Raw genomic sequence first — 14,403 nt, forward strand, 5'->3', positions numbered from 1 at the left:
GGTCTAGGTACTTCAGTGTATGGTGGCGCCGCCTATTGACTATTTTTTACGTTCACTTTTTGATATATGAAGATTCATTTCCTTACCTCTACCTTCCATACATGAAAGCATGAAGTTGTTTGGACATGCTCTAAGTTTGGACAACACTATGAAACTTAGTCGTTGTTGGTGCCATAGACACGTTATACCTTTAGACGTCCTTGGTCATCAAAGGGTTGAACTGAATGAAAGCATTTGATAATAGTTTTACCAGTGTCATTGTGTTTTACATCTTCGCTCGCTGCAACTACTAAGTAAATTAGACGAAATAAATTGCACGCCGTCATATTATTAGGGTTTAAATTATAAATAATTGGGTTGGAAATATAAATCATACAAAGCGTAAACTCAACATATCTTTTAATTCTGAAGTACACAGCCATATTTTGCCATTATCCATTAAACGTATACGTTACAGGTAGTCATTTAGTTTACGTAACGAACTGCATATCTGCAGCAGGCAACCATGTTAAAATCTGAGTAAATAAATAAATAAGTCACAATAACAATATAACATGCAATGTTAAGCTATAAAAATTAAATCACTTCTCCTTGAAAGAAAAGGTACTAAATTATTAACCAATTCAAAATAGCTATGAATATACAAATTTTAAAATATTATTCTTATTAATAACGTTATAACATCTGATACTTTTATGGAAGCACCATGAATTAACCTAAATAATTATTTACAAGTATTAACCTAATTTAATTTAATTAATATATCATATCTGTACAAAACATCGAACGGGACTAAGTCCCTTAAATATTGATCTAAAAATAAAGCATTCAACTCTTTGTACTCAAAATACCATCACACTTTTTTTTTTATTACGTCACAATCGAAATCAGCTCTAAAGGATTTGCCACACTGGACGCGCGCTGCGGTCAGCGGTCAGTATGAACAACCTTTGAAGTTGAAGTTTGACCTGACCGCTGCCCGCAGAACGCATCCAGTGTGGCAAATCCTTTAACAGAGGCCGAGCTATCAAAATGCTGTGGGTCAATACTGAAACAGTAATGTCATACTCACCCAATAAATATAACGAGACTTTACTAGTAATTTAGTAAAGTGTTTAATAAACATGTCTAAATTTAGTCATTACAATCAGAACCAGAGCAAAAAACAAGCATAGTAATATTCTATAAACTCATTTTTGGACCATATAAAAATACTATAGTATACGCAAACCACTGACAACCGGGGTCATATTACTATCTCTCTCACTGTACCTACGACCACGCGAGTGTGACTGAGAAGATTTACGAACCCGGTTGTCAGTTTGGTTTGCGTCTATTATAGGCCTATATGCTTCTATAATTTAAATACCTAATACTGGTTCAGTACGATATTACTTAGTGAGAACTTGAATCTAAAAATGACATTCTAAAAAGGCCTCTAGCTCGAAGAACTAAAGTACAATTTTCATTACGCAAATTGGCCTATATTTGTGGTGTTCATTTCGTTTGCAGCGTGAGAGAGGCGATGAGTTCTTGGAAGTCTGTGACGTACCAGGACGCCCTCTTTCTGACCTCCTCCCTTAGGACATTGCCGCCAAAACCTGCAAATAAAAATATAAGGGTTAGTAAATTTTAGTTGGCTTAGCAATACAATATTTCTACAACATAAAACAGATAATAAATATATTAAATTATATTAGATTACATTTATTTCTGATTGAAAATTACATGATATTTTTTTCTAAAAATAGCAGAAATTCATAAAAACATCGTCAAATGTATACAAAAAAAATTATAAGAAACAAAAAAACAATAAGGAGTTGGAATTTCAACGCAACGACAAGTTATCAATTTTCAAAAGTACAAAAACAAATGAAAAATACATAAAATTAAATTTATTTCGCCAAGTCAGCTCAAAATGCAAGAACGCAAGAAGAGAACGAATATTACGATTATTAAAAAAAATCAAAGTTTCATAGTGTAATAAATGATTTGTATTTAATCATATCAGTTACGGATGTTCTATGTATATAAGTGTATATTATATATAACGTCGTCTAGTACCCACAACACAAGCCTCACTGAGCTTACTGTGGAACTAGGTTGATTCTGTGTTACAACTGTCCTATAATATTTATTTATTTATCAAGGCCAAAATTTCACATTTATAAAGTTCTTCAATTAAAAGTTTTTAATGTGTAACAATTTTTGATTCTGAGCCACTTAAAGTAGAATATAAACATATGGAATCCCTCAATTAATATTAAATCATATGTAACTGTGATAAGGTCCAAAGTGGCTTAGTATTATATAATCATTTTACTAACCAATAAAACCATCAGCGGGCGGGCTCGCCTCAGCGTCAGTGGCGCCATCACCGATCATGATCACCCTCTGGTAGCCGAACTGTTCCTTGAGTCTTCTGATCACGAGTCCTTTGCCGCCTGATCGGGAGGTAGGCTCGGTCTCATCGAAGCCTGCGTATTCTCCTGGAACAAGAAGAAAAATATTGTAAATAATTGTCTATGGACTAAGAGCACAGATTATATATAGTACTAGGTACAGAAAATTCACTCTCTAACAAAACGCGACTACTCCGCGCAAGGCGGCGCAAGCGCGTGCAGGCGTCCGTTCCATAGCGGTGTGCGGCAATTACTATGGCCAAACCTCAAAATTGAGGCGGCCGCAGGTACTTGTAGCGAGGCGACGAAATCGCGGAGTGAGACACGCCTGCTAATAGTAAACAGTATACCTTGTTTGGGTGTACTGCTATATCTTTATATCCACGGGGATATAAGGACTATTGAGAGTAATGTAGTCCAAAATGTACTGGACTACTTATTAGGACTAGAGATATTTATTTTATTTTAACAAAACGTGATACCGGAATAGTGTTTCTAAAACAACATTACAGTAGATTTGACAATTGTCCATCAATAGCAGTTGGAGAATCTACACCATATCGACTAAAAAAAATGTAAACTTGACATTAATACTAAAGTGTTAATGTTAATCTCAAGTTTAGATTTTTACGTAAACGTCACTAAGCAAGTGCTGCCCCCTACAGTTCACGCACACTCCCTTGAGTCATCATCAGTGGCACGCGCGTATCTCGTGATAGATAACAGTGCAGTACTATGGAGATAACAGTCGACAAGGGTACTAATGTTGAGGAAAAAGTAAGGCTAATTTAACTAATTATACATTTGGCCCAGACAGTAATGACACTGATGTACCTATACTTATTGTAATTTCTGTACTGATATGAGACCCCTGGGAGAGCAAGCCAATATTAAGATTACGTCATTGGTGCTAATGTTTTTTCAATGCATCACTATCACAAACTACTTAGATATGTCACATTGGCTGTCCTTGAAGCGATATGTACTTAGGATATACGCCACATGTGTCCACATAACATGTCATTCATTCAAGATAAATACACTTATTGTGAACGTGTGCAGTTTCTAATTATCACTACCGGTTGAACTAGACCATTGATAACCCCACCTTTAACATGTCACGTTTGGGTCACTAATTAAAACGTGAATTACGAGTAACATACATATGTCGGGTTGGTAAAAGGCCTAACTGCTTGCAAAAACCTATTTTACAAACATGTAACTTTTACAAGTTTACAGGCGTAAAAAGGCTTTCGACACGCGCTTAACCCATAGCGAAAAGCGTACTTTTAAAATTGTAACATTTAGTTTTGTAAAATGAGCCCAAGGTGAATTAATATTTAGAACTGATATCCATAAAAATTTCTCACTTTTAAATGATAAGTAATATAACGAAATTAAGCTACTGATTGTTAAGATACTGAAGTAATGTAACGAAATTAAGCTACTGATTAAAGCTGTGATATTATAGGGAAAATAATCGCAAGAGAAGCAGCTTTAATAATAAGCTTTTGTGTTGTCTTCGGATTAGGTACAACACAAACAAGTTTACTGACCCAAGAAAAAAAATACAACGTAATAACTCTGAAGATACTTGTAAAGTAGCACAAACATCTATGTATGAGTGACGCCAATAAAAGGGCAAGGGTTAAAGACACACACTGCAATAACGATTTAATTTAAACCTTATTGGTAAGAGGTTACGAGACGTTATTGCCTGAGTAACGATATTGACTTTTGGAGGAAAGCAAGGACGTAATACGTCGGAATGTTTCATACATGTAATATTAGAATACGAGGTATGAAGTAGGTAATCAAAATGTTACTGTATTGGTCAATGGCGTGCCGTGAAACAAACAATAAATAAGCCAATCAAACTAGCATTGGCTTAGTTTTATATCGATAATAACATTTATTCTCATGGAAATAAAATATTTAACACATCTAGTGCGAAGCTAGTTCTGCTGTCTGTACATCTTGCCAGGACCAATGACTGATACATAAGTCTTAATACAGCAAATGGACGACACTATTAAAATAGCGCGCTAGAGACGTCACACGGTAGAAAAACAAGTCACGGGGGGCGCGGCTCACGATAGCAACAGGCCTATAACAACTAACTAGTTACATCAGATTTCGCAGATATCTTATCTGTGTAGCAACAGTGGGAAATTTTAATATCATCCACCTAACTAGTATGGATTTTTAAATGATATTGGAAGCAAAAATAACAATAAGGAACGTCCATTGAAATAAGAGTTCAAAATTAACGCATTATATTTCAATTATTAACCGTAATTATTCATTATTTTTCGCTGTAACAGTTGTATGCATGTATTATATTATGAGGTTATAAAGAAAAATGTTAAGACAGAGAGACTCCTAGCAGTCCTAACTCCTTCAAACTCTGAAACCTGCCATTACAAATTACTTCACATTTCTACCTGAGCAATGAGTATGGTCTCTAGAACAGCACAACATCAATCAAGTAAATAGTACTAACCAGATCAATTTAGCGTTTAGAGAGCGCAAGGAAAAACCACTTCAGTTACCTTAACGGTCAACCTACATGAGAAATTACATCCTGCCCACAACTTATGTCGGAAGAAAACGTGTCGGTCTCAAGCAAATTAGTGCTATTTTGTCTGTTGTCAATAAGAAAGTAAATATTCAATAATTAATCGTCCTTATTGACGTTATAACGAGTGATACCTTTTTCCTAAGAATGTAATTTATCGTTTAGCTCGTAATGCGAATGTCAAAACAAGATCGGCGCATAAAAACAACTTGTTTGTATCCTTTAATGCGTCAAAGAGATATTTCTTCGTTTTACGATTTCATCGTTATCTGATTTATTTGCGCGGCGCTTTTAATCCATTGTTGCTACTAGGAACAAGATATCAAGTATTAGTTTGAGTGAGAAATCATTTGTAATAAAAATAGTTCCTTTTTGTATTAAAACGCATTACCTCGGTAATTTAAAACTTCATTTGGAACAAGATTTGTTCTAATGCTTTAACTGAAACTATTATTTTCAAATCCATATTTAATAAATGTATGAATATTTAATTTTATAAGTGGATACCTACTTGAAAATTTACGATATTGCTGGAATCGATTATTCATCCATTATTATACTTAATTTCATTGACGATATCAGTTGACCTAATTCGTCGTGTTATTCCACATCTCATACATAACAACTTAACTCTCCATCGAAGGACCGTATGTCTTTGCAATATGGTTTACAAATTGTCAATTAATAGTAAAGATGGGACTTGAAAGCATGCGTCATGATTAAATGAGTGCGCTTTGTTTACAGTGATTGCATGAATATGGATTTTTATCAGTCAAAAACCTTAAAAGATTGCATCTTTATCTGGTAGTTATAGTATTGTTTGAAATGGTATTAAGTTCAAGCGCTATGTATAGTCAGTAAAACTATTAGCTTAGCACTCCTGCATATAAAAATGTATGCAGGGGTGTTAAGCTAGTTTTGCTTGTACAAGCACGTGCATATTGCAACCGATTAAAATACTATTAAAGAAATTACTTATTTTGTTGTAAGTCTAAAAAAACCGTTTTAGTTCTGCTTATTTAATTAGAAAATTATATATCTATTGGTTATGCATACTATCTTAAAGAAGTAGACAGAGCGCTGTAACATGCAAACAAGCTCCGGACTTAGCTCGTACTTTTCTTTATACAGTGTCGATAGGAAACAGATCGATTTCTAAACTATGATGACAGTAATCGAATTTAAACTGTTGTGAGACATACTAACATAATAGTGCGAGCAGCGTTCACGACGACCGTGTATTGCGTACTGCCCCTGTATTAGTGCTTGAGAAAGGAGACCTAGGCTCTCCGAAACATGTCGCGCGAGTGACTAAAACAAGTGAGTCTAAACCGTAAAATGATTTAATGTTATGATTACAGTTATCGAGTGAAAAACCAACCGTCTGTTTTTATGAAATGGCAATAAGTAGTTACAGCAGTTACAGATGATATTTTTCCCATCTCTATTTATCCTTGCTAAGAAAGACCTATTATGAAAGAGACTTACCATTAAAGTAGAATTTAAGTCTATTGGCGAAGACGTTGCCTTTAGGTATATTTAGCTGGGCAGCAACTGGCTCGATGAGACACCTGAAGCCACCAGACACGAGGTAAACCTGCACGCCGCGCTCCTGTAGTGTCTTGACTAGTTGCCTGCAAAGTTATACAACCAATTCAAACACATGCAATGTACATTAGTTATTTAATCAGATTTACATCAAGCCTTTGTCTTTAAAATATTTCAGCCCCATTTTCACCCTCTTAAGGATTGAATTTAAGAAAATCCTTTCTTTGTGAAGTTTTACAACATTTGAAGGAAATATGTTTTAAATTTCAAGATCCTGTTTTGATCGGACTGTGCGTTGTTAGTTAATTATTGCTTATTTAATGATAAACATCTAGAAAATACCGCTCATTTACTTTCGATACCGCCGATAATAATTAATAATCCATTGTCTGTTTGGTTTAAGTCCCTAAGATTTGATAAGATGGTGTAGTATTTCGGATAAGGCATAAAACATATCCGGGTTTTTTTTGGTGGGACGTCGTAAAGACCCGAACTAGATAATGACAATTGACTTCGCTAGTGCTGATTGGTGGTGTTTTAGTATATTATATTAAATTTATTCCTTATGTCAAGCTTTTATACCTAGGCGACAAGTAAATAAAATAGTTAACTCACAGATTTAATATATACGCTAGATGACGCAAATACCACGATTTGTATTGAAGCCAAGCGACTTTTTCATACAAAATTTACGCATAATATAATTCTAAAATTACTTATCTGTGATAGGAAATATGTTCTTGCCTTTGGGTGCTCGCAATTTTTGGGCTGTTGCAGTTGATTATCATGCAACGAAGCATTTTTTAAGTTTTCACGGACGTCCAGCTGCAACAACTGACGCGCGTGGACTGTAAAGAGCGACGGTCAACCTCGACGCTTGGTCGGGGTTCGGACACGCGAAGTAGATGCATTTGCGTCTTCTATTGTATATTTATTTCTGTGTCGTAATTCTACTTTATATATTATATGCTTGTCTATATTAATAATTATATTAATATAGACAAGCAATCATTTTACGCCTTCGCTTGTTCATTTTCTATTACGACTGGAAAGTAAATATCTATCTCATATGGCATAGACCAAAGCTAGATAACTGGTTACTAAAACATACTACAACAAAAAGGAAGTTTAAAGAAGAAATAGCCACAATATACATAAGAAGGTCGGTAAACAACTCGATAATGCGGAATGAACTGGATATCTTTACAAGCGGCACCGGTTATAGAGCTGATTATATTATACTTTAGCCTGGGTCGGATGATAATTTCGTGACAAGTATGAAGTTTGAGTCGGTTTTATATAAATGGGTTTCAACTCTTGACCTGGCCGTATTCCCATTGCAAGCGCGTACGAGTCTAGTTTGCGAGCTCGAGAATCGTAACCAGTATGTCTTATGAGAAAACATTAATATTGGTTCTTATGAGCCTTATGATTAACCCATTGTGTAAGCGATTAGAATAACGCACAATCGTTGCCTACATTAAAGATACGAGTAAATGTAAAGTGAGAAAAGAAAAACTAAAAAACCAATACCTATTTTATTTTGTATTGTACAGTCGCCATGAGATATATCGGAGCGGCTAAGGCGCTCACAAATATCTGAACACGACTCTATTGTCTGGGCGTTAGAGTGCGTGTTCAGATATTGTGAACACCTTGGCTGCTCCGATATATCTGATGGCGACTGTACATAGAAATTGTACGTGAAATCTGTGAAAGAGTGACAAATAAACATTTATTTTAATCGAGTGCAGTCTAAATTCTTATTTTTGGTAATGTTGACCTTTAAAACTTGGTTTCCCGTTATACTAAACTAAACTTTTAAACCTTTTGTTGCCGAATATAAAACAATATTTATACTTAGATACTTTTCAAATGACGTATGCTGGCTTATGTTTATGTATAAGTAAGTGTAATAAAACTATGAAAACGGATTATATCGCGTATATTGAATTTATAATTCATCCCGACGTTTCGAACTCTTTACAGCGTTCGTGGTCAACGGGTGACTGAGGAAAAATTACAAAATGCAAAAATACCCACATACTAAAATAATGAACAATCATAGACTACAAACTTTAAGGCTGGTTGTACATGCAAAATCGGTTCATAAGGCTAGTTATACACTATAATTATTTTTCAAGTAAAGATATATATATATACACGATAAAAAAAAAAAAAAAAAAAAAAAAAAAAAAAAAAAAAAAAAAAAAAAAAAAAACAGTAGTAGTAGTTTTATTTCATGAGTAACTATCGCGGTAACCGAAGACAATATTATATAAGTAAGTGTGTTACTAAGTCACAATGAAATGAAAACAACAACTGAGGTGTTAGTTAGCATGACAACATGTTTTTTTTTAAGTCACGTCATGTATTTATTAGCTAAAATTTGTTTGCCACCCGACGGTACTTTCCAGGTCACCTTCTGACTGGTACACACTATTTTTATTAGTTTGAAATTTTCATTTAATGATATGATTTTATGATTTATCTCTTAAATTACTTCATTATACAATTTTTAAATCTTTATTTATAACTGTCCAAAATATCATTCTTGCAATTTTTAGCTACTTTTTTTATGAATAAACACGTTTGCCCGCGGTATCAAAGATAAACTTAAAACTACCGTAATTCCAAATCTTAAGGTTCAAATTCAATTGACTAGTACTTAGGTTAAAACTTGGTAAAATTGGTATATAAAAAAAAACTTACGATACTCCAGGTGTGAGGTGGTTAGGGAATGTGTCAATGAACTCTCTGATTTGGCTAACGGACGGTCTGATGATGTCTAATCTTTTCTTCAGGGCTTCCTGAAACGTCATGCTGCCACCCATAGCCTCGGCCGTCCTGAAAAGAAATACAATTTGAAACATACAATTTTTATTTCATTTGGACTAAGAAAATTATTCCGAAAAAGTAACTCGAATCGAATAGCTAGCTGGAGTGGAGTAAGAGAAAATTTCAATTTTCAAAGCTTTTAAAAACATCCAAAATGAAATTATATGAAACAAGCAGAGCCTAAAAGACATACAATTCTAAAAGGTTTTGCTGCAAATGCAATTTTGCTGGAATAAGAGACCCAATTCAATATGGTATCTTAGTTTAATTCTATAAATGCAAGATATGGTCCTACAACCGAACCAGTAAGGTCTCATTGCAACGGGGCGCTAGGTCGGGTAACCTCCACGAGGGTCTGGGCCATTCCAATACAAGATACGGAGGGAGCCGGGGCCTCAGTGCCATGAATGTGGCGCGGCGGACGACACGGCCCAGCACACTCTGGAGGTGTGCACTCGCTGGGCCGTGGAAAGAGCTGCTCTCAGGGCAACGGGGGTGGCGGACCTCTCGCTACACAGCATAATAGCGGCAATGGTGTGTAGCGAGAGGAACTGGGAAGCGGTGGCCTCCTTCTGCGAGGAGGTCATGTCAGAAAAATAGGAGCCGGAGAGGGAGCGAGAAGCGGCTGCTGACGCGCTTCCCCTCCGACGCAGGCGGCAGGGTCGAGGGCGGAGAGCATATGCTTGCCTCGAGCCCTAGGAGGGCCAGCGAGTGCCGAACCCGCATTGTATGTTGGGAAGGACCAAGCGTTTCTGATCCTCCCTCCATTGTGAGGGTGCATTGGCGATAAGCCGGGGCTGCTGGAGGGCGCCGTGGTGGAATGTTATCGATCCCAGTGCACCCTCACGAACGGCAAAGAGGGTGAAACGCCGGAGTGGGTTTAGTGGATAGGGCCAAATTCTCCCCCCCTCTCGCCAAGAGAGGGAAAAGGAGCGGCGAGTCCCACACACCGTGCGTAAGTGCATTCCCACTCCGTCAAAAAAAAAGGTCTCATTGCAACATTTGCAACCAGTTTGACTCATTGCCAAAATTTGACCTACACTTACAACATCGAAAATACATTGGGCCTGGGGTAAATGGCAAGTCAATAAAACGGAAAATACATAGAAATTGCTTATACGTAACTTGAGAAACCCATGTTTATTTAACATTCAAGCACAGGTATACAGCCTTCCATATAACTTCGCGATCTGCTAAGTCATACCGAGTACATAATGCAAAAGAGAGACCATATAGTACACGAATATATATAGTATTTCTAATTACCCCTGCTTTGACGTAGAACCGCACCAAGTCTACAAACTCTGCCAATGATGCCTTTCACGACGAAATACACATAGTGTGCTCCCCGTAACCGTAACAGCTGCCTATTAAATATGGAATTTAAGTACCATATGGAAGATTCAGATTCCTTTGAAGCCGCCAAGTACGGAAGCCAGGCGTTTGTTCTGAACCGTACACCGGGCACGCTGCTAATGAAAACCAAAGAAAACAACTTACAGTCTCTTAACTTCTTCGCCTTTCCCGCAGAACCTCGCCAGCTCATCGATGCCTTCATCCCTGATGACGGTGGAGTCAACGTCGAAGCAGACGCAGTCAGCAGTACGGAACAGCTCCTGAACGCTCTGCTGGGGGGACATGACGCTGATGGAGACCAGGGAGAGGGTCTTCAGGGTCGCCAGCTGCAGGTTGTTCTTGATGCTGTGGAAGTGGTCAAAATAAGAGATTTTCAGAATACAGGACGAACTATTACGCTAAGTATACTGTCTGGTTTGCTAAAGGGTTGTAAGTTGTTTGTTTTTTATTTTGTTTAAAATAAACTTATTAATAGTTTTTCATTAAATAAATAAATAAATAAAATCATTTATTTCGACCAACTTAGGATCATATCACATTACATTGGGACATTACATTAAATAATAAAATTATAAAATTATAGCAGTTAAAATTAACATTAAAATTAAATTAATTAATAAAATCATAAATATTACTTAAAATCTAACCTAAATAATAATGCCCGGTCGAGCCTTAGGAAGGCTTGGACACCAGCACGTGAATCATCTGACAGTGATTCAAGTACTGGCAATCAAACCTCTCCGCAAACGCCCTCAAGATGCCGCTGGAACTAGCCCGCACTCTGCGCACCAGGGATGTGCAGCGTTTCCTCATTGTAGCGTAAAAACAGTCTACCCTGGCCTCCGCGAACATCCCCGACGCACTACAAAAACGAGGTAGTCCCATCAGCATCCTGAAGGCGTTGTTATATTGTATACGAAGAGCGTTGTACTGTTTTTGCGTATAGCACGCCCACAGACTTGCAGTGTAAAAGGTAGTACAGAATGCTCTAAAAAGAATCTTTTTCACCTCAATGGAATGGAATTTCACCTCATTGCCTTATTACATTGGTTTTTGCATTATTACAAATAAAGAATAGGAACAATTTAAAGGTCAATCACATTTAATTTTTAGATCAGGGTAAATGACCCTTGGGTAAAGTACCCATAGGTACCTGCAATAGTGGGAACTCTATTTTTGGGGTTCCGTACCAAAAAGGTACAAAACGATTTTGTTTAATTATTTTTATTAATTATGGAAAATACCCAATTTAAATAGGGGGGCAAATTTTCAAACTCTAGTTACCAGGTCAAGTGGGATATCATTTGAAGAAGCTCAAATTGAACATTACAAAGGATTATTTATGAGTTATAAAGGAAAATGTGAACTCCCCTCTATCCACGAAGTTTACCAACGAAAAATTATGAAATTTTTACATAATAATAACATTTTCATACATATTACAGGAAAAATATCCTATCTAGAAATCTTTTTTTTTAATTATCAAATAACCTTTACTAATTTAATTTGCAATTGAAGCCCCTTTGCGGGTATTTATTATAATTGAAATTTCTATGAGATTACACCATAAACACCTTATGTCAAATAAATGAAAAATTGTTGAAATCGGTTCACATGATAAAGAATTATCCCTGAAAAACCAACATACATACAGGTCGCGCAAATTAGTTAGTCAATTTGCCGATAGATGGCGCTGTAAACAATTATGCTTAGCCATTACAATTGTGCTTCTGGTCAAGTCTTTCGTCATTATACCTATAGTTACATGAGAAAATTTAAAGTTTGTACGGAACCCTCGGTGCGCGAGTTAAACGAACTCGCACTTGACCGGTTTTTTTGTTATTATTTTAAGGCATTGATTAATTATTTTCAGTGCCAACTAAATATTGGGTTGTTAACTCTAATTGGGTAACAATTAATAAGTTAATGACTATTGTATTAATGTATTGTATATCATGATGCAATTTATAAGTTTACGCCGATAAATCCGATAATTTGCTTACACGTAACACGATACTTATACGTACGGTACGTACGGTACACATATATATGGTAAACTAAGAACACAATTAGAAAACCCATCCATACTTTATACCTATGCTGTTTGCACACGACCAGTCTGTATGGTTAATGACCATGTGCAAAATGTGGTTCACCACTTTATATTGGTCCAATCAATCAATTGTGGTTAATAACGTCAATTTGTTTGTTCAGTGATAAATTGGCCATATTTGCCTCAATACTGACTATGTCATATCAATTTAACTTTAGGTGTCATCAGTACCCCCACAACTGAGCACATTGCATCAGTGTTATAGAACCCACGCTAGCGAAAAGGAAATTTCAGTCTTCAATTCAAACACACCTTTGAACTACTTTAAAGATGTGAGAAGGATTCCACATGATTGTTTCCTTCACCAACGAGCGACTAGTAAATAAATATCAAATATTTATTTTGTAATTACGATTATGTTTTAATGTTGAAGGTATAAATACATATAGGTAAATAAATGTGACGTTTTCAACCAAAAGGTACCACATTGTCGCTTGTTGATAAGGTTGATTTCTAATTGAAGCTACATGGAAATAGCGCCTTACTGACAAGCGACAATAAGTACCCTTTTGGTTGAAAATGGCACAAATAGTCAAGCCATGCATTCCTAATAAAAATAAACACGAACCTGTAAAGTGCCATGTCGAATCTTCAAAGTTTCTGACGCAAATGAACGGAGTCGTTACACAGTTAATATATTGCCGTAAAGGTCAGACCAATAAAACAAATACAGTCGGGGATACCGCGAACACGCCTCCGCCAAGTGTGATATCATACAGTGCACCCAGTCTTCCGTTATCGCCTTATATCCACATGCCTCTCCAAGATAAGCTGGTGATGCGAGCTACAGAACTACTCTCTGAGAGCTACGTACTATGAATGACGTCTGTCCCACAACTTCCATTGAAAGACAGTGTGCCAGACACGACTCGCGTAAAAGTAAGGGCGCGGAAACGAGAGTTGTCTCGCTCACTCGCGATAGAAGCGTATGGAATATTTGTGGCAGCACTTGTTTTGCGAATTGCGTCGAGCGCAAAAACGATAAGCGCGTGAGTTGAGTCGATGATAAGCGAGATTATTGTTGTTAAGGAAAAATAAATAAATGAATGTTATTATGACAAGAATCGCGTGTTTAGGGTGTAGCAACAACAAACACAAATCAATACGTATTAGTATATTTTTCTCCAAGGAGTTCCCTATGTATCAAAGCTGGCGGGGGGTACTGTAACCGTTATCAATAATTTATTTATTGATAACATTATTAACATCGAACGTACATGCTCAATAACAGGGTCAAGGAATGATGAAAGCAGTACGACAATTTACTAACGGAAATAGACATTATCTGATGGATCTTTAATTACTTTAATTATACATTATTAATAACTTCATCGGCAATTTAATGTAGGCCTACTGTTATGTTTTTACATATATGCAACTGACTTTTAAGATAGACCTCCCGTTCAAGCCCTGGTGGAACTCAACAGGCTGAACAAATCTGGTAAAAAATATATGTATAACACTAATCAAACTGAAAATAACACAAAAAGTAAATTGATATAAAAATTTATTAGCCTTTTATATTATTTATATGTTGTGGCGTTATATAAATGTACTTTCTTATAAGG

General features: G+C 36.2%; 1 protein-coding gene across 1 annotated transcript; it reads right to left on the reverse strand.

Moving 5' to 3' along the window:
* Window positions 1–382: 382 nt before the first annotated feature.
* LOC134746216 (phosphoserine phosphatase) lies at window positions 383–13,646 on the reverse strand. Its single transcript, XM_063680543.1, has 6 exons — window positions 13,404–13,646; window positions 10,867–11,067; window positions 9,241–9,375; window positions 6,469–6,614; window positions 2,328–2,489; window positions 383–1,601 (listed from the first exon to the last, which is right to left on the reverse strand). The coding sequence occupies exons 1-6, from the start codon at window positions 13,415–13,417 to the stop codon at window positions 1,498–1,500; spliced, it is 762 nt and encodes a 253-aa protein (XP_063536613.1). The 5' UTR covers window positions 13,418–13,646; the 3' UTR covers window positions 383–1,497.
* Between the last annotated feature and the right edge of the window lie 757 nt (window positions 13,647–14,403).

This window comes from Cydia strobilella, chromosome 12 (assembly GCF_947568885.1).
Source record: "Cydia strobilella chromosome 12, ilCydStro3.1, whole genome shotgun sequence".
NCBI lineage: Eukaryota > Metazoa > Arthropoda > Insecta > Lepidoptera > Tortricidae > Cydia > Cydia strobilella.